At 46.9% G+C, this 20,579-nt stretch overlaps 1 protein-coding gene across 3 annotated transcripts; it reads right to left on the bottom strand.

The window, feature by feature from the left end:
- Positions 1-3,937: 3,937 nt before the first annotated feature.
- LOC146404300 (uncharacterized) lies at positions 3,938-12,644 on the bottom strand. 3 transcript variants are annotated; one of them, XM_085024276.1, is made up of 5 exons: positions 11,722-12,644; positions 10,233-10,355; positions 8,442-9,369; positions 7,517-7,807; positions 4,275-6,594 (listed from the first exon to the last, which is right to left on the bottom strand). In XM_085024276.1, the coding sequence occupies exons 1-2, from the start codon at positions 12,028-12,030 to the stop codon at positions 10,305-10,307; spliced, it is 360 nt and encodes a 119-aa protein (XP_084880402.1). In that variant the 5' UTR covers positions 12,031-12,644; the 3' UTR covers positions 4,275-6,594; positions 7,517-7,807; positions 8,442-9,369; positions 10,233-10,304. The 3 variants fall into 3 exon arrangements, 2 of the variants coding, with proteins under 2 accessions (XP_084880402.1, XP_084880404.1); XR_014844951.1 differs by lacking the exons at positions 8,442-9,369; positions 10,233-10,355; positions 11,722-12,644 and having other exon boundaries at positions 3,938-6,594; positions 7,137-7,575; positions 7,721-7,807; XM_085024278.1 differs by lacking the exons at positions 8,442-9,369; positions 10,233-10,355 and having other exon boundaries at positions 4,279-6,594; positions 7,110-7,807.
- Positions 12,645-20,579: the final 7,935 nt, after the last annotated feature.

The raw sequence follows: 20,579 nt of genomic DNA, 5'->3' as shown, positions 1-20,579 counted from the left end.
ATGAAAACTATGTCCCAGGATCTAGCAGTTAGGCAAAAGAGAAAAACCAAGCAGAACAATTGAGTCAAAAGCTTTCGGAGTTCCCGTTGTGGCTCAGCGAGTTAAGCACCTGACCAGTACCCATGAGGATGCAGGACCAATTCCTGGCCTCCCTCAGTGGGTTAAGGATCTGGCGTTGCTGTGGCTGTGGTGTAGGCTATAGAGCTACAGCTCCAATTTGACCCCAAGCCTGGGAGCTTCCATATGCTGTGGGTGCGGCCCTAAAAAGCAAAAGCCGAAAAAAAGTTTAACTATAAACCTGGGAAAATCACAGCATAAAGAGAAAACCAAATGTCTGAGGCAATACAGTAAGAGAAAAAGAAGTTCTAGAACGAAAGAAAGAGCCTGGGCAAAAAGAAAGGTTGTCATCAGATCTACAAGCCCACAAGCGCACTGGCGTAAGCCGGGAGTGAAGGAGCTCACTTTCTAGACCGAAAGGTGGGGTTAAGGTGCCCAAAGAAAATAAAAGTTGCTTCCAGCAAGAAAGACGCCTTGTCCTTCTGAGCCTGGGATCCCCTAATGTGAAGAGGGTGTTTGGATGTCAGGTGAGGCCTTGGCCATTGGATCTCATGGGGCTGCTTTGGTGACGCCCGGAAACGCCAGCCAGTCCCAGAGCCAGTGCACCTGAGCTGGCTGCCCTGCTAACTTCCTTCGCATGTGATTCCTTCCATAAGCTGGATTCCAGGTGCTGCGGCAAAGCCTATCATTCAAAATTACCGAGATGCTCTTCGTATTTTATACTCATGGGAAAATCTAGCCTCGGTTGAGGTAGCAGAGTATTTTAGAATGGATGGGTAGCACAAGGGATCCTTACTGAAAAGGCTGTTTATCTTTGCCAGTCATTCTTGCCTCAAAGGGCAAAAAGCAAGACCCAGAGGTAAAGCACAAAACGCACTTGTCCATGACACGCGGAGAGAAGACAGCCAGGAGACTCTTCTGGAGCAGACTTCCGCAAGGTGTGCAGTTGAAACGAAGGGGAAAGCTCGTTTCAGTTCTTGGTCATTTCAGTTCTTGGTTTGCTGAAATGGTCACCGATGAGCCAGATCCAGCCATACTTTGTGTTCGTTCTTTTCCTGCTGATTTCTGCTTTAGACTAAGGGTGTCACTGGGAACATTTGCAAGGCAATTTGGCAGCATTTATAAAAATATTTAATGTGATTATCCTCCCCCCCCCCCAGTAATTTCAGTTGTAGCGAATTTTCCTGTGTAAATTCTAACTAAAGTGTTTGAAAATACAGAAATCTACGGTCCCATTGTCTGAAATACTATACATTGAGAATCCAAATGCTCATCAATATGTGCTGGTTGAAAAAAGGACAGACGGGACTTCTTTGCAGAACAGATGCTGACTCACAGACATTGAAACACTCATGGTCTCCAGAGGAGACAGTTTGGGGGGTGGGGGGATGTGCCTGGGCCGTGGGATGGACATCCTGGGAAGTCAGATTGTGATGATCATTATACAACTACAGATGGGATACATTCATTTGAGTAATAAAAAAATTTTTTAAAATGTGCTGGCTAAATAAGTAATGACCTCGCTGTACCCAGATGCTGGAGTCAGACCACCTGAGTTTGAGCTCCCATTTCACTAAAACTTTCTGGTCATGGTGGCCTATATTTGTTTTCTTTTGCTGCCACCATAAGAAAAATTACCACAATTTTAGAGGTGTAAAACAACGCAAATCTGTTATCTTACAGTTTGGTAAGTCAGAAGTCTGGCGTGCGTCTCACTGGGCTGAAACTGATGTGCTGGCAGCGCTGGGGTCCTTCTTGCAGGGTCAGGACGGAATCCCCTCGCTCGCTCCTTCAGCTGTTGGCAGACTTCAGTTCCACGGGGCTATAGGACTGAGGGCTCTGTTTCCTTGCCGGCTGTTAGCTGAGGGCTGAACTGAGCTCCTAGAGTACTCTTGCCGGTCTGTGGCTGGTACCCACAGCTCAGCAACAGAGTATTGAGTCCTTCTCACACTGCCGTCTCTCTGACCCTGCTTCGACAGGTGTGCCACTCTCTAACCCAGCCAGAACAGGTTCCACTTTTAAGGACTCAGTGATTAGCGTGGGCCCAGCCAGGTGACTCTGAATAATCTCATCTCAAGGTCTTAACCTTTAACTCACCTGCAGAATCTCTTCTGCAGTGTAAGGCAATATATTCGCTGGTTCCAGGGATTTGAACGGGGCTGTCTTTGGGGGCCATTATTTTACCTGCCGCACACTCTAAGCCTCAGATTCCTCATCTCCAAAAAGCAGCTTCTTCCACACATGGTTCTTGTAAAGTATAGAGAAGATAAACTCTAGGCACTCAGTAATCGCTCAGTAATGGCAGTCTTCATCAGCATTGCTGTGTGGCTGTGAAAAGAGCAAGGCAGAGCCCTGTTACTCCATAGAAAAACAGTCCAAAGGTATATTTGAGAAAAGTAAGCTATGGAAGAGTATGCATAGTATAACCACTTTTCTTATTAAAAAAAAAAGGAAAAAGAAAAAAAGGTATTTGTATTTGCAGAGGGAATAAAATGGATGGATGGAGACCAAGAGGCTGAGACTGAGAAGGGGTGCACAGATCTGGAACTTTCCTAACAATGTATATTTTAACATTTAAAGTGGTAACCACATTAGGAAGACAAATAGTATTCACTGTCCAAAAAGCACTCCTTCCTTTGTGTGGAAACAAAAAGGAAATAAAGAAATGACTACTTACAAAATAATAAGAAGGAATCAAAACTACAATGAGGTACCACCTCACACGGGTCAGAATGGCCATCGTTAATTAATAAGTCTAAAAATAACCAGTGCTGGAGAGGGTGTGGAGAAAAGGGAACCCTCCCTGCCCCCCTTACTGGTGGGGACATAAGTGGTGCAGCCACTATGGAAACCAGTGTGGAGCTTCCTCAGAAAACTAAATATAGAACTAGCATATGATCCAGCAGCCCCACTCCTGGGCATGTATCCAGACAAAACTATAATTAAAAAAGATACATGCACCCCTATGTTCACAGCAGCACTACTAACAACAGCCAAAACATGGAAACAGCCTAAATGTCCATCGGCAGATGAAAGGATAAAGAAGATGTGGTGCATATACACGATGGAATACTACTCAGCCATAAAAAAGAATGAAATAATGTCATTTACAACAACATGGATGCAACTAGAGATTCTCATACTAAGTGAAGTAAGTCAGAAAGAGAAAGACAAATACCATATGATATCACTTACATGTGGAATCTAAAATATGACACAAGTGAACTTACTTACGAAACAGAAATAGACTCACAGACATAGAGAACATACTTGTGGTTGCCCAGGGTGGCAGTGGTGGGGTAAGAGAGTGAGAGTTGGGGTTAGCAGATGCAAACTGCTAACATATAAAATGGATAAACAATAAGGTCCTCCAGCAGAGCACAGGGAATTATATTCCATATCCTGAGATAAACCCTAATGGAAAAGAATATAAAAAAGAACACACACACACACACACACCCCTAAATCATTTTTCTATACAGCACAAATTAATCCAACAATGTAAACAATTATACTTCAATGAAAAATAATAAAGTAGGAAGTTCCCATTGTGGCTCAGCAGAAACGAATCTGACTAGTATCCCTGAGGATGCAGGTTCGATCCCTGGCCTCGCTCAGTGGGTTAAGGATTCAGTGTTGCTGTGAGCTGTGGTATAGGTCGCAGATGAAGCTCGGATCTGGCATTGCTGTGGTTGTGGCAGCAGCTCCGATTAGACCCCTAGCCTGGGAACCTCCATGTGCCACAGGTGCAGCCTTGGAAAAAAAATAATAAAATAAAGTAAGAAGGAAGGAAAAAAAATGCTTTGAAAATTGTTGGAAATAAAAAAATTCCAAGATGCTGGAAATAATCCCAAACATGTCAATAATCACAATAAATATAAATAGATTACATTTGTTTATTAAAATACAGAGATGCTTAGATCGGAGAAAATAACAAAATCCAGTTGTGTGAAGATATCATTTAGGTAAAATTTTTAAACATGAATGTTAATAATACATTGATTATGGAAAAATACGTACTTAGTAAAAGTATAGGAACCAGAGGTGGGAAGTAAAAGCAGCAGTTTCAAGGCGGGTTACTTCCAGGAAAAAGAGAAAGGAAATCCCGTAAGAGAGGGTTACAGAAGGATATCGACTGTATCTGTAGTATTTGATTTCCAATAAAAACAAAATATCGAAAACATACATGATAGGATATTTGCCTTTTAAAATTCTGGCTTCTTTTTTTGGTTTTGTTTTTGTGTGTTTTTAGGGCTGCACTTTTGGCACATGGAAGTTCCTAGGCTAGGGGTCGAATCAGAGCTGTTGCTGCCAGCTACAGCCACAAGCACAGCACCAAGGGATCTGAGCTGCATCTGCGACCTACACCACAGCTCATGGCAACACCAGGTCCTTAACCCACTGATGGAAGCCAGGTATCAAACTCACATCCTTACGGGTGCTAGTCAGGTTCATTACCACTGAGCCACAACAGGAACTACTAAAATTCTTGCTTTTTAAAATATTCTGTATTTTTCTGCACATATAAAAATTTAATTCTTTATAGACTTGTACTAAGAAGTTAGAAATAGAGATTGTGTTCTGATGGTATATGTATTCTGGGTCCTAGGGAAAAAGTGCAAAATTTTAGAAGTAAACAAAATTAGGAGAGATGAAAATGCATTTCCACCTTCTCTGCCTCAGTTAGCGTTATCATCTATTGAACACTCACACGGGGTTAAGGATGATACTATTTGAAAATGCCCCAAATATGCACATTAAAATGTTTAAGCTTTAAACAGAAATTTGTATAAAGTGAAGAGTTCATAAATGTTGTCAAAAAAACAATGAAGCAATTGAAAGGGTTATTAAATGTCTCAGAGACATTTAATTTTGAACCCAATTCCAAAGGAGGAGAAGTTCAGATAGGAAACCCCTAAGGGGATGATTCAGACAGGACAATGGATGGCTTTGGGCCTAGGTACAAAGGGACCTTGGCCGTTAACACAACAACATAGGGGACAGTGGCAGACAAGGTGTTTGGAGCAGAATTTCCTCACCCAGATTCTGAAGAGCTATGGAAACAGACACAGTTAGTTACATGGAAATAAGCACTGAAAAATGCCAACACACAACTAGATGAGTTGGGCGTGGAAAGGACAGATCTAACACACAGATGTACCTCAGCCCTAGCAACTGCCTTCGTCCCCGAGTTTTTTCTTACTTTATGTAAAGCATAGCGGAGGTACTTATGACCTGCTCTGAAGCAAAAGGGGAGACGCTGATGGAGACCTGTGAAAGAGCCTCAGCTGGTTCTCTGTTGGAAGTGTTGGAATTCCTTCTCTAGGGTTAAATACCAGTATTTAATAGATGAGCGCAGACGAATACCACCCCCCCAAAAAAGGAAACCCCATTTTGAAAATATCCCACCCAGGAGTTCCCACTGTGGGTCAGCAATAACAAATCCGACTCGCTCAGTGGGTTAAGGATCCAGCGTTGCTGTGAGCTGTGGTGTAGGCTGGAAGCTGTAGCTCCAGTTCAACCCCTAGCCTGGGAACTTCCATATACTGCAGGTGCAGCCTCAAAAAGACAAAAAAAAAAAAAAAAGAAAAAGAAAAAGAAAGAGAAAATATCCCACCTAATGCCATAAAAATATTCCAACGTTGAGCTAAATCCATCTTTCTGCCTTCAAATTCATTTTCATGAAAGGCTTAACCCAAGTGGTACTGAGTGGATTAGATGGCCATGACCACTCGCTGCAAACTTGAGGGTCCAGATGTTGTGGCTCAGCCCGGGAGCAGTGCCTGTGCCCTGCCTGTCAGCCAATGTGTGCCGCTTCCTCTGCCACCTCGTGCTGACAGCGCTGAGCCTGGTCCCCCAGGCCCCCAGGCTGCCAGCATGATGCCCTCTCCCGCCGCCCTGCCCTCCGCCCACTCCAGGGCCATCGGAACAGGTCCTCACCAAGCTTAAAGGCTTCCCGCACATTGATGTGCTCTGTGAGTTGTGAGGTGGATCACAGCCCACGTGTCCCTGATAATAAAGCCCCAAAGAGTCCAAGGACGCCCCTGGGCAGCGCCTCCCCCATCACTCCATCAGCAGCTCTGTCGCCCGCAGACGCCTGGCCCTGCGGGTGGCAGCTCAGGTGCTCTCCTCCCTGTGACCCCCAGCCAGCTCAGGCGCGTCTCCTAACGCCTGCCGCCCTTTGTACAGACTGCCCCCTCCAACGTCTTGTTTGATGGCAATTGTCTGTACCACTCTCTCCCACTCCCTCGGAAGCTTCTGGAGGACAGAGACCATGCCTCGGTCCTTTTTACGTTTGCCAGTAAAGAGCAGCTTCTGGGACATCCCAGGCACAGAGAACATAAAGGGTGTGGATGAGTAAGTCGGTACGACTGCGGACACGGGGTCTAGGAGACTCCCCCGTTAATCAGATGGATGCCTCGCCCCACCTTCCTGCTCCGAGGCCCCAGGAAAAAGCTCTTCTCCTTATCGTGTCAGCAGCACTCTCCTCCGTGGAGTGTCTGCCTCTGAGAGTGAAGGCCGAAGGGAAGCTTCTCCCTGACAAAATTAAAGACAGATTATTGGCAAGGAGAAGATCCTAGATTCCTTAGAGGAGAAAGTGCTCTAGCAATTCTTTCTGTGTTGCGGTAACTAATTAGCAATAAGTAATTTTAAAAATTAGTATCTGTAAAAATCGACCACAGACCATTAGGGATGATGAGTTGAAGCATAAAAGTCAATGCTGTTTCTATCCCTCCCCCCACCCGCCCCCATACTCAGTGCACTGATTCTAAATGGAAAAGTACAAATATTGGGATAAAAATATTTAAACTACAGAGACACGAAACTCCAAATGCTAATCCTGCCTAAAGGGCAGAATTTAATTCTGTGCTAAGCTACTGTATGTGGGATTCCGAGGCGTGGTAACCCAACATTTGAGAATGAGTAATTACCACTGAATCTCTCTGTCACGTATTTGTTTCACACATAATTTATACAACAAACCCACTGACGGGAAAAATAAAATGCTCTTTGAAACATTTTTTTCCCAGCTGCACATTTTTCAGGCTTACTTTTTTTTCTCATCAAAGATTATTTACCGCGATGGTCTTGGGTTGGATGCAGTGGGATGCTTTTTCTCCAGTTCGCGGGGACAAAGAAACACCTCCAACCTGCTCTTCTTCACTGTGTCCTTTGCGCCCACCTCAAGCACGTGGATGTGGGCGAGCAGGGTCCCTGCCCTGGCTCACGGAATGCTTTCGGGGTGCAATGGATGCACGAGGGAACATTTTTACTTAGTCGCTTAGTTCTCCATTCGACAAACATTTATGGGGCCACTGTGTGCCTGGAATTGACACTGAGGTCTCTGGATGCCCACCCTTGAAGAGCCCACGGTCCAGCAGCAGAGGCCATTAAGCCACCAATGACAAAGTAGATTGATGAGAGCATACACTGGGCGTGGTAGGGATCTGACACCTGCCTGTGCTGTCAGGGAGGGCTTCCAGGAAGAGGCGTCATCTAAATTGCATCTTGACTGACCTGTAGGGTCCAGATAATTGGAGGAGGGTAGGGAAGTGGACAAGTCAAAGTTGCAGGGAGAGCGGGGAGAGATGAGAGTATGAGAGAGAGAATGGGAGCAGGCGAGGCAGGGCGGTGCCAGCAATGGGGCAGGGCAGGTGCTTACAAAGACGCAGAGACTCAGCAGGGACGTTAACCTCTCCTGTGCTCACGACCAGCAGCTTCTGCCGCCCTCGCCCCCCACTTGGGACACCTGCAGCAAAGAGGAAAGTGGAGTGAGCAGAGGAGTATCTGAGAGAGACACCAAGCTGCTGGGCAGCAGCATCCTGGCTGCACTGCTTCTGGCATTTGCTCTTGGTTCAGCGTTTTGCACGAAGCAGGGAGATACGTGCCGCCAAAGCGTAACTCGTCGGCAGCTCCAGCCCAGCTCTGGCTGGAAAGCGGTCTTTGGCAAGAGCTTGACCGGAGCAAGGGGTTTAACATCACTGCACCTCAGCGCCTTGTCTCTAGAAGAGGCTGCAGTGAGAAGGAGCGCGTGCATGCAAAGCGCCCAGAACAGAGCCTGGCGCAAAGCGAACCCCGATAACTATTAGCCGTAATTACTGTCCTTTGCATATACGACGTGCCCATGAAGCTAGCCGGTCAGTTATTCAAATAACCGGCAGGTCTTTTACAGGAGCTGGGCTTACGGGTAAAGTTGTTTGTCTTTGGCCCTGACAGGAGACAGGAGATCAGGAAGGGTCACCCAGTGAACCCAAAGACTGAACTTCAGTGGTGGCTTCTTTCGTTTATATCCATTCACCGAACAGTCATTCTCCCTGCATTTATCGAGGGTCTCCTCCACGTTAAGCCTGAGGGTCAGAGGTACGCGAGGCGGACGGACTCACTCAGTTTGCGCTTAGAGGGCCCGCAGTGTACGTCGCTCGCTCCTGAGGGAAAATGATGCCTTCGGCCCTCCAGCAGGAGGTGATAACACGCTGCAGAGAGGCAGGGACACCGGCGATCGGTGCTGGCTTTCCACCAGGCTCGGTGCGAAGAGCCTGGCCTGGACCCCTCGACGTGCTGTGGACGCTGCAGGATGGAGACCTGGTCCCCAGGCGGGGCGATCAGGAAAGACTTCACAGAGGCGGAGATATGAGAAGAGAATCTTTAAAAAGACTTCACTGCGGAGCATTTTTGTTCAGCTCTGGTTTTGCAGCCAAACAGGTCCACCAATGGCTTTTTCTGAAGCTGCCTTTTGGTACAGAGACTATTGTAGAGGAAAGAGCCGATACAATGGGTGGTTTCTCCTAAAAACTTGCATCAGAATACTGCGTACGACCTGAGTAAGAGTTCAGCTGTTGCTAAAAGCAGACAACTTCTCATTCTATTATCAAGCCGCGGAGTCATCACCCGCGTTTTTCCCAGTTCCAACTCCCCGGAGTACCCCTTCCTTCCCACCAGCCGGCAGGAGTCGTGTCTGCAGCACACGCCGAGATCCTGGTCCTAATTATTGGTTGTGTAATTTATTGATAAAGCAAAGCCAAATATGAGTAAGAAGGAAAGGCTAATTAGAAATAAAGCACTCAGTGTCCCAACAAGGAAAATTCCAGGGCTTCAAAAATAGAAAATCAGTGATGCATAGTTTGAGGGCTTTGTCACCAAAGAAATAATCCCAGGATTTAATAAGCCAGCGAACGGATTAAACAGATGGGGAAAAGTTATCAGTGGCAGAGAATGGGCACCTACAGAGAAACGGAATGCTTTAGAGCCGAAATGACTCTGGCGCACACGACAGAGTATCTAGCTGTGTCCTGAAAGCGTGTTCTAAGACATCTGGAAGAAAGGAAAATAAAATCAGCCACGAAGAGAGAGCACATCAGATAATTGGCTGGCACAGACACGCTGAAGCCACTTTTGTACGGGACTGATTAGCCTATTGAGTTAAACAGTTGATTTGTCTTTCTTTCTTTCTTTCGGGGGCGGACCGCTTGAGGGCATAAACCAGAGGGGGGGGGGCGGCGCGGCTGGACGAAGCCCTCTTGGGACAAGCTGGCCCTTAAGTACCATCGACCTTTGAACAACATGGGTTTGAACTGCGAAGGGCCGCTCACACGTGGATTTTTGGCAATAATAAATACTACGAACTACGCAATATGCAGTTGTTTAAACCCTCGTATACAGAGGGCTGACGCTAAATTTTACGTGGATGTTTTACTTCGGGGCAGGTCAGCACTGCTGACCCCCCTGATGGCTCCAGGGCCAACTATTTATGGAAAACCTTTTTCCCGGCAGAGAAACCTCCCTGACAGCACACATGTCTACGCGTCCTTCTCTGCCTGCACCTGTCTGAACGTACTTCTTACTGGCTGACCATTTACACACAGGCCAGCTTACAGGACATTTATAGGATCAAAACCTCAGTTTTTCATTAAAATATTTATTTAAAAAATGCAATTGGCATCCATATCTAATTGCACACAAAACTCAGTTCTGAGGTCAGCGAGTTGTTAAGTGGCCCTCACCTGACGACTTAGGCTCTCTTTTCCAGGGATTGTACTGCATCCCTAGAGGATGCGGCACACGCGCACACAGGGGCGGATTGGAGGCTTTAACGTTTTCCAGAAACAGAGATCTGAAGGCAAGCGGAAAGCATAGCTTCTGAGCGATGGTGGAGCGAGTGCCTATTTATACCTCACCTTCCATCCACTGATGTGAGCTAGGGTCTTTCCTGCCAGAGAAGATTCTGGGGAATGAGTTTCCTGGTGAGCTCACAGCTTAACACTGCTCGTGTCACCATCTTGAGTCAGCGGTGGATAACGCTGTGCAGAATAAACTAATTTTAGTCATCTGGAGATCTTGGTAAACACTCCGTGGTGACTCTTTTAGAAGTCAGTGTGAGCCTACTATCTCTGCTTCATTTCCTCTCCCAATAATCCACGCAAGGTATTTTTAGAGCATGACATCACAGGGCTTGTCTAGGTGGGTGTCTCTGTTTCAGAGCTGGCATTTGAAATAGTTTATAATATTTTATAATATATATTATTATGTTTTATAATAACTATAAATGGAATATAACCTTTAAAAACTATGAATTACCGTTTGTACAAACCTGTGACATATAATATTGTACCACAGCTATACGGCAATTTTTAAAAAAAGAAAATTCTGCCACAGATTTCAAAGTCAAAAGGTCTCTGATTAAACGAACCAGAAAAGTGACCAACAGGTAAGACAACAAAGGCTAAGGAAATTAAGTCCTATACATGCTGCAGGTGCAGCACAGCCCCTCTTCTCATTTCAGCAACACTTGCCACCAACCCCAGCCCACAGCTACACAGAGGGAGAGAAAAATGCCCATCGCTGAGGCTAAGAGCTTTCCTTCCAGCTTCCACACTGCACTTTTGGGGTGTGAGATGATCCCTTAGCTTCTTAACCATCTTGTTCCGTGACCAGCCCCTGGGCGCCGAGTCGCATTTCATCGGCAGTCAGTCACCTGCCAGATATAGAGCTCCTGTGACTTCTGCAGTGTCTCATGGGTCACTGAGAAAGAAGAGGGCCTGAGGACAGACTCCACTGGTCAGATCATCCAGTCCAGTGTGTAACCCTTGGCCAAGACCTCCTACGTCACGGAGTGTGAACTGTGCCTAAGACCTTGCACTGGGGTTTTTGCGGTTCTGAGAAAGACGCTGGGTTTGGCTCTTTACCCAGGAACGTGGACACCAGGGTGGGGCTGAGCTGGAAGAAGAGCATGAGGAGAATCCCAGGCAAACCAGACCCCTGAGGTTGGCAGCGAATAGCCCATGGGCCAGAAAGAGCGCGACGGGACCCAGCTCTACCCGCAAAGCTCCTGATTTCCGTGTGCTCCTTCATGAAAACCTCCAGCCCTGGGAGGTGGCTGTCAATACGGTCTAGTCCAGAAAGAGAAGCGGGGCTTTAAATGACGTGTTTGAGAAGCAAAAGGAGAGACGGGCAGAGGAAATTGGCAGAATTGGAAACATTAATAGGGAAAAAGAGGGCAATGGCACATCCTGCCATTATTTGCATAAGAAAGGCAACTAAAAAGAGTTCGTTAAAAGCAACGTTGAGACTCTCGGATTTGAGGGGCCGAGGCTTTGCTATAGGAAACTTCATCCGACTCCATTTGCCTCTTTCCAAAGAAAACACGCCACACACCAAGACACCGACCTTCTCTCCGAGCTGCGGGAAGGTCGGCCGCACCGAGAGCCTCCTCTTTGCGGGGACCGCGACGTCCTCACTCGCCTCTGAGGGCGCGTGGGCTGGGCCCCCGCTCCGCTCAGCGAAGCGCGCCTCTGAGAACAGAGGCCGCTGCTGCCGCGGCCGTGACCCCGCACGCTGTGCCCCTGCCCTCCTGGGAAGCCAGCCTTTTGAGGAAGTTGTGGTGAGGAATGTCTGGAATGTTTTTAGGCCCGAGTCCGGGAAGCCTGGTGGTCCCTGAGCAGCCTTGCTCGTGAGGGTCAGCAGGACCCCTTCCATCGGGATGCAGTCCGGGAAACTCACCAAGATGCGGGAGGAGGGGGTCTCTTCTCAACCGCGAAATGCGGCCTGGGAGTTTCTCTCCGATTCCAGCTGCATCACACGGACCAGCTACTATAGTCCCAGGCTAACGAGAGGGTAGGTGTTAAACGGGCTGTGAATTTTCAGCTTAAAAAATAGCAACTACATGCGCATTTTTTTGGATTCTGTTTAGCTCGGCATATGAAGGAGTGAACACCGCTAAACACCAGCACAACTGCACCCTTGATTTTATGTTCTCTGCAGTGGTTATTCATAGGGTGGGAAGTTCTAATTATATTTTAAAGGTTTTAAATATATTTAAAGGCTTAAACACTGTATTTATAGGTAAGCATATGCACATACACATGCATGTATATGAATGTATTTTGCCTGAACGCCTCTTTTGTTTTTTAGAACTGTCACTTTGCTAAGGAGGAGCACCCAGCTTTAATAAAGACACTTAACATGGAAAATCATATTTAGCGGGTAGAATAGCACGGTCTTGTTTCTTAACTTTTTATCGTGAATATTCTCTCTCTCTTGGGATTTCTCAGACTTTTCATCTGCCCTTCACAGGAAGAAATACATTTAAACTTCCCGATTTGGCACATGCACGTGTTTAGGCGCGGTTTATATACATAGATGAGTATGCATGAGAGACAAAACCGACCTTTTCAAAGTCTGATACACTCTGGGGTTTTTCCGTCCTATTTTTTCCCTTGTATAAAATATCATCATGACTCATTTTATTAATTTCCCTACCCGCTCATGGGTCAGGACCTGCAATTTGAGAAACATTGTTTTACCTGGATTTTTAAATAGTTTCGTAATTCTATTAAGGAAAATAAAATGTTATACTGTAACAATATGGGTGCCTGAAATGATTCAAGGAGAGGCAGGAGTGCTAATAAAAGGACCTTATCTTTGACCCCATGCGGTATGATCATTATTACTATGTTGTCATAAATCTGGAGAATGTGAACATTTGAAAAGTAAGTCATGTAACCCCTTTCTTTTCAAATAGTGTTATCATAACCTTCCAGACTTGAAAATGGAGCCCTCTTCTTTTGTTAGCCCTCCCACCCACAGGCCCTCCAGTTTTTGTGGGGTTTTTTTAGAAATGGTGAAGATATTTAATAGAACAGAAGTTAAGGGTGAAGTCCAGACTTTACCGTAGCAGACTTGCACCGGCTCACTGTAGATTATCGAAAGGCCGCAGGCAGCAGAAGCAGCTGCAGTTGGGGTCCAGACCCCCAGCCCTTAGACTGACTGTAAAAGTAACCTCTGAGGAGGAAATCGGACACTGATCGCCAAAAACGGGTAAGTGGGAGAGCAACTTGGTGGTGACTCCATCTGGGAAACTGGAAAAGCTTTCTGTAGGTCTGTTCTGACCAGCTGGTCTGAACGCAGGGAGCTGAGGGCAGTAAGGCGGTTATTTCTGTCAGATACCTGTACCCATCTGTCGTGAATGTTTACATGCAGGAAAAGTAAAATTATACTCAATCGATCAAAAAAGACAATTTTTGAAATGGCCTGTGTATTTCACATTGACACCATATCTGATTTGTAAATTTAGCTATTTGCATCTTGAGCGCATTAAAATGGGCCAACCTGTCCCTTTTCTCCATATGCTGCCTAAAGATTTCACAAATTGGTGTTGAGAGACAGGTTTTTATTTGTATTAAGGTGTAGTCGATTTACGAGCAAAAGGTATTTTAAAACCTTTCCCTGGACAGCACGACAGAGGGTATTTTGGGTAGAGTGGTCCTTTGAGACGTGCCTCAGGGACCAGAAGTCTCTAAGTGGCAGGTGGTACGGAAACGCCCAGAGCCGGGCATTCTGACTGGACGCTCCACGTGCCCCCAACCCCGTCCCCAGCCGCCTTCCCAACGCACCACACCTGGCTTCTGCCCCTTGCCAGGGCGGGCAGGGGGTCTGTGCTGCCACCGTGCCCGCCCCCCAACTAGCAGTGAGCTGGGTGGGCACTTGGGCCGCGGTGCTCCACGACCATGAGCTGACGAAGGAACAGCAAAGTGAACACGTTTGAAAGTATTGGCCCTCTTAACCTACAGACCCTTGGAGAGTCAGCCTCCTCCATACACCTGCCCAGCAGGGAGCCGGAGCCACGCCCTCGCCACGGGTCCCCTTCCCTCCAAAGCAGCGGGGGGCCTCGGTGGGCAGCTGATCACAGCTCAGCCCCTGAGAGCAGGGCTCCTGAAGGGGTGGAAGGCGCTCACCCACACACCCAGGGACAGCAGAGGTGGTGGCGCCAGGGTCTGAAAGAGAAACTCAGATGTCATTTTCTGCCTCATCTTCCTCCAGACGTTTCACGGCTGAAATGAGAGGGAGGAAGGCGATGGTGGACAGGGGAGGCCGAGGACCAGCCGTCTGAGGCACTGGATACGCTTTGCACGTACATGGTCACTGCAGGTACAGAGCAGGAGGGTCCAGTCTCCAGACCTAATCCAGGGATTGTTAGGAGGGTTACCTGGATCAGGTGGGCACAAAGGGCATTTGCAGTTTGAACCCCATGAAACTGTCATTTTGGTGGGTCAAAAATGGTCAAATATCAACAGTTTCATATAGTCCAACCTATTACAGCTTTAACTGCCACCTCGTTGCTGGAAGAAGTCAAGCCCGAATCCCACTGATGATAAGAAAGCCTGGGTAGAGGTCCCTGGCAGCTCAGTGGGTTAAGGACCCAGCATCGTCACTGCAGTGGCTCCGGGATTGATCCCTGGACCAGGAACTTTCACACGCAAAGAACACAGCCAAAAAGCGAGCAGGACTGGCCGGTCTATCAGGCGTTCTCAGCCCGTGGGGAGGACGAGGGGCAGACGTGGACACGGAGAATGGCCACTTCTCCCAAAGCGGGTGCTAAGGCGCCCGCTTCCAAGAGACGCCTTACGAAGAAAGAAGAACAGGGCTGACCAAGGAAATGCTGCAATTGTACTCCTTTCCTGTAGTTTCAAAATTCATATTAAAGTATCACATTCAGGAGTTCCCATCATGGCACAGCGGAAATGAACCTGACTATCCATGAGGATGTGGGTTCGATCCCTGGCCTTGCTCAGTGGGTTAAGGATCTGGTGTTGCCATGAGCTGTGGTGTAGATCCCAGAGGCGGTTCGGATTCCGCGTTGCTGTGGCTGTGGTGTAGGCCAGTGGCTATAGCTCTGATTCAACCCCTAGTCTGGGAACTTCCATATGTCTTGGGTGTGACCATAAAAAGCAAAAAAAAAAAAAAAAGATATCACATTCACATCTGAAAGAATCTGAAAACATCTACAATTAAAAAAAAAAATCACTTAACTGTTTTGAATCCAGGACATTCCAAATTAATTTATGAGTGAAACTGCATATGAGTGAAACTACAAACTGTAACCTATTGTCACAGCTAACAATTTGGGATTAGCTGGACCTCTGCCCGTGACCCAGGCCCCTCCGACCTCTGCCTGTGACTCAGGCTCCTCGGGCCTGAACCTACCATGCATTCACCCCGGAGGAGACAGGGCCCCCGCCCGGCGCCCCACTGCTCCCAAACAGTGAGAAAAAGGCGGATACGCAGGATTCACCAGGTGTCGATACACAGGTTACTTTCTCCTGATTTTATCTTCAGTTCGTGCATGGCTTACAGTCAGCAACCCAGCATTTATGTCTTTTAGCGAGTGATATTCCTAGAGACTGAGGGAACAATCATGCCTCCATTTGCCGTGTATCTACCTGCACCTGCCAGGCTGCACGAGCTTTGCATGTTCAGTATCTGTCGGGTGCAGTTGGTCGCTCACACAGAGCTGAGGAAGTGGCTGCTCTGGCCTCCGTTTCATAGAGAATCTTTAGTGCCTCAAAGATGTTCTGTGGCCCAAGGTGCACAGCTGGGACTGAAGAACACCGGTTCCTATGTTCCCACCACCACATTAAGAAGATCCGACGCCCATACAGCGCTGACTCCAAGCCAGGCACTAAGTTTTAACTCATTTAACTCATTTTACACCAATGGTGGTCCTACACCCGTGCTCATTTGATGACGGGGAAACAGAAGTTAACCAATCTTTTAGCCTAAAGTCTCACGGCTAAAACAAGGCAGGGCTGGAATTCAAACTGACGCTGGTGATGGGCTCCCGCTAACGAAAAAGCCATTTTTAATACGTTTAACCCAGGACTTGGCACACTCGTTCGACTGGGGAATCACTTTTCGTAGGTCGTGACTTGCCCTACTCTTACAGCTAACAATTTGGGGGACGCAGTTTAGGAATCACAGGACCAACCTCTTCTGCTCGATCCCAGCCCCCCAGCCTCTCCCAGCCCCGAGGCCATGCCCCGACCCCCTCCCCGGCTCTCACAGACCCAGGGTCTCGGTGACAGGTCTCACTCGCCAAGTCTCCCGACTGCAGAGGCGAGATGTGGAAACCTGTCCTTTTCTCTCTGGATTCTCTCTAAAAGCCTTATGATGTAACCAAATCAATCTAGCACATTTGTAAAGTTTACCATAAAATAAGTTATTTTAGAATATAAGGTGACTTTTACCTCCAATGTCCCTAGAGAGAAAAACCGCCTCGTGTTTCGAGCAACTAAACTCACTCGCCTCCTTCGAGGTCTCGAGGGTCACAAAGCCGCAAATTAGAGTGTGAATATCAAATCATTCTAGTAAGGTGAGATAAAAGAACTGAGTTCAGTATAGTCACCTTCAACGTCACCCCCGCTGGGGTGGGTAAAAGCTAACATTTATTGGGTGTTCGTTACGGGCCAGGCGCTGCCACACGCTCTCCACGGACTATCTCACTTCACAACAGCTTTATGAGGTCGATGCTGTTGTTACGCGCCTCCTGCAGAAGCAAAGCCCAGGGCCCTGGGAGTTAACTCAGCCAAGCTCACTCAGCTGTCCAGCAAATGGTAGAGCCCGGAAGTGACGGGCCAGCGGGTTATCACCTGTCCCCAGCCATTTCAGACGCTCACCCTGGGTGCACAGAGCCCCCAGTTCCAACAAAGTGATCATTCGCTTTTTGCAAAAGCCTCACCTTGAAAGGTACATGACACTTACTAAATGGTTACTCTTGGGGAAACTTCAAAGCCTGTCAACTGGAAATAAGATTCCAGAGAGGGAAACCCTAAAACCTTTAATCATGCCACAATATGTTGGTTTGGCAGATCTGGCTCACCTTAAAAGGAAGGTTTTTTGAAGGTATTAACTGAATACTGTGGCATTCAAGAAACACGGCTCGGGTTCTCACGCCTATAAAATCATAGCTGTCATGTCTGGGTTTGCTGGAGATTATCCTGCAGCCTCTTAGTAAGTCGAGAAAACCGCCCTGTACACATGTGGGCACATTCTGCCTTTTCTGCCCTTCGCCAAAGAGCCTCAGGTTCTTCGTATTTTCAGTTCCTCAGGGCACACAAACCAAGAATTACTCTTCTGTGTGAACATTAGAGGAAAAAGGCATTTTATGTTCTAATTTATTGTACATTAGCCTTTGCAAATGTGCCACATTGGTCTGGTTACTTTGTAAGGCAGTAAGACAGAACCAAGACTGCATTAAGACAGCATCGGAAGCCCTAAAGTAACTGGCAACACAGGGAGTTTACTGTTTTCTTTAAAAACAAACCAGAGACGGATTTTCAAGCAGGTAAAAAAGAAGAAAGTAGAAGGTAAAAAGATAATTTAATGAGGCCTAGAGGTGGCCTGGGAAGGCCACCTACAGAAAATCTCTAAACCAAAAGAAGCACAGGGTACAGAGTCTCAGGAGGCAGCACAGCTGGGGTCGAGGCCTGCAGCCTGGGTTCACTTGTCGGGCTTGCAGCTTGTGCTCCCGGTACTCCGGGCCTCCCTGTCTCAGCGTGGTGCTTAGCGAGACTGCGACATAAGGGCGCTTGCTGTGACAATTGTATGAGATCCGTCACACAAGCTCTAAGGACCGCATCCGTAAGTGCTCAATCCCTGCCAGCAACTCTGCGTCATCCACGAAGGGGCGTGGAGAAGGCAAGTTAAATGAAAGTGAGTTAAGCCAAAGCCAGAGAGTCTCGTGTCAGCCGCGTAGGACGGACCCGCGGCGACCCCTGGGACCTATGGAGTGAGCGCGCAGGTAACCAGCGAAGGAATCAGGACTGAAGGGAGGCGTGGAGGAAACGCTTACTTTCAGGAAAGCTGACTTCTTTGCCTTCCGCAGCCTTTCTGATCCTAACACACCCGCAAGAGAGAAGTGACCCGCCGTCATTCAGAAGAGTCTTCCTGTTCCTCATGCGGTAACTCAGCTCCGTGGAGAGAATTTTAAACTTTTGCCAAAACTGGACCCACATAAATGCAAGAACAGAGCAAATTTATAAACAGTATCTTGACATCATGTTGAGAAAAAGATGTTCAAAGATGAAGTTATGTTTAATACACCCTTTACTCCTGTCTAAATGGTGTAATTGAAACCAAACCATAATTCAAAAAGATACATACACCCCAAGGTTCATTGCGCACGACTGACAACATCCAAGACATGGAAACAACCTAAATGTCCAACAACAGATAAATTGGTAAAGAAGATGTGATCGTCAGGTACATATAGACCCATAGTGGAATACTACTCAGCCATAAAAAAGAGTGAAACAATGCCACTTACAGCAACATGGACAGAACTAGAGATTGTCCTACTAAGTGGCGTAGAGTCAGACAGAAAGACAAACACCATATGACATCATTTCCATGTGGAATCTAAAGAAAATGATGCAAACGAACCTGTTTACAAAACAGAAACAGACTCACAGGCATAGAAAACAAACTTACGGTTGCCAAAGGGAGGAGGGGATAAACTAGGAATTCGGGAAAAATAAATACCCCTACTGTATATAGAATAGATAAATAAGAATCGACTGTATACCACAGGGAATTATACCCAAATGTTGTAATAACCTATATTGGAAAAGAATCTGAGAGAGAATATATATATATATATGTACCTATATAATACATATCCATTCAGATATGCACACACACACACACGCACACGTCTGAATCACTTTGCTATACACCCGAAACTAACACCTCATAAATTGACTATACTTCAATTGCAAAGTCGGTATCATAGAAAGCGAACGGTTGGTGTATGAATATAGATAAAGACGCACGCAGATACAGGAGGAGAAAGCTCAAAGAGGAGGGAGTGGGTTAAGAAGAGGGAAAGGAAAGCCAGGAATCCTGGTTATTTTCCTGCCACTAGGAAAGGCACCATTTTGCTCTGTCCCCTTCTACATCATTCTCCTGTGAACCTTCAGAAATTGCTTTTGGCTTCTTTCCAGTTCTGAACCACGAGCAAAATCACAAGCACATTGGACAGCAGTGTGCTCCTCTCGCTAGAGGCCTCTTCTCGGCCACACGCATCATTAAGGCCTGTTGACTCAGGAATAACGTCTCAGAACTGAATGTCCAAGCTCTGTTACTTGCTTCCTTCGCTAACCAGACAGCACAGCTGCCAAGAGTTCCTGGGCCCTCTGCCCCTTTCTCCACATGCAGCTATTACACGTTACGGAGTGCAGGCTGGACTTGCCAAAGCCTGACAGAAAAGGTGCCTGTGGCTGCTTATTTGAACTCTGCTGTGCACACATGTGACCGAAAACACAGTGTACCGAAGCAGAGGAAAAAAAGGAGCTGGGGCAGGAGTGGATGTGCTCACAAATTCTTGTTTCCCATACAAAGGAGACACGTCTTAAGGCAGAGCAGTGTGCGTGTGTGCGCCCAGCTCATAAAAGCACACTTCACTTGGAGCGAAAGACTATTTTAAAGAGGGATGATGCCATGTTATAACACGCAGCTTTGGTTTCCAATATCTGAAATGAGGAGGTAGACTTTAAAAGGTCTTCAAAATAGCTACGAGGCATTAAAGAAAGCGCTTGGCTTTCCCTCGACTTTGGGCAGCACAGACTGAAACCAGACCTGAAATGGAGCCTGTGTTTAAAGACCTCCAGAGAAAGAGGCTGCCCAGTGTTTCCTAGGAAGTTGTTCCGATGTTCCCTCCAGCGTAAAGCTTCCATCCTAACCGAAATCCCTCGCACTCCGGTCCTGGCCCATCTCCTTGCGCTTTGGCCTAGACAGTGGTTCACCTACCAACCAACATTGGGAGACGAGTCCCAGAGCTGGGGCGGGGGGGGGGGGGTGTTTTTTCAGCCTGCAGTGACCTGAATCTCTTCTGTGCCTTCAAAAATACTTAGATATGATATTGGCTCTTTTGTTTGTTTGTTTTCTGAATGTTCTCCATTCAGATTTTCGGAAAGACTTTCCATCTTTTAAAGGCTTTTTAGCTACAAGTCATTGCAGAATTCTGTATATCTAGTTAAGCTTCTTTTCACCAGATGGTTCCCTACTTATGCTCATTTTGCTATAACATCCCAAACCTTATTTCAGAAGAGAAGTGATCATCAAACTTTGTTGTGCCTTGGAAAATTAGGGAAGCGTCTTCAAAATAAGTTGCCCAACTCCTGACTCGGACTCAGTAAATTATAACCTTTCGGGCCCCGGCATCCTCCGGGGGCTCTCATTCAAAAGTCAGT

The sequence above is a fragment of the Sus scrofa genome, chromosome 4, assembly GCF_054392235.1.
Source record: "Sus scrofa isolate SSC_HxYL_T2T_F1_AM1 chromosome 4, Sscrofa_HxYL_maternal_Yorkshire_Landrace_v2.0, whole genome shotgun sequence".
In the NCBI taxonomy this organism is placed as follows: domain Eukaryota; kingdom Metazoa; phylum Chordata; class Mammalia; order Artiodactyla; family Suidae; genus Sus; species Sus scrofa.
The sequence above is the reverse complement of the archived record's forward strand: the minus strand, read 5'-3'. Positions and strand labels throughout refer to the sequence as shown.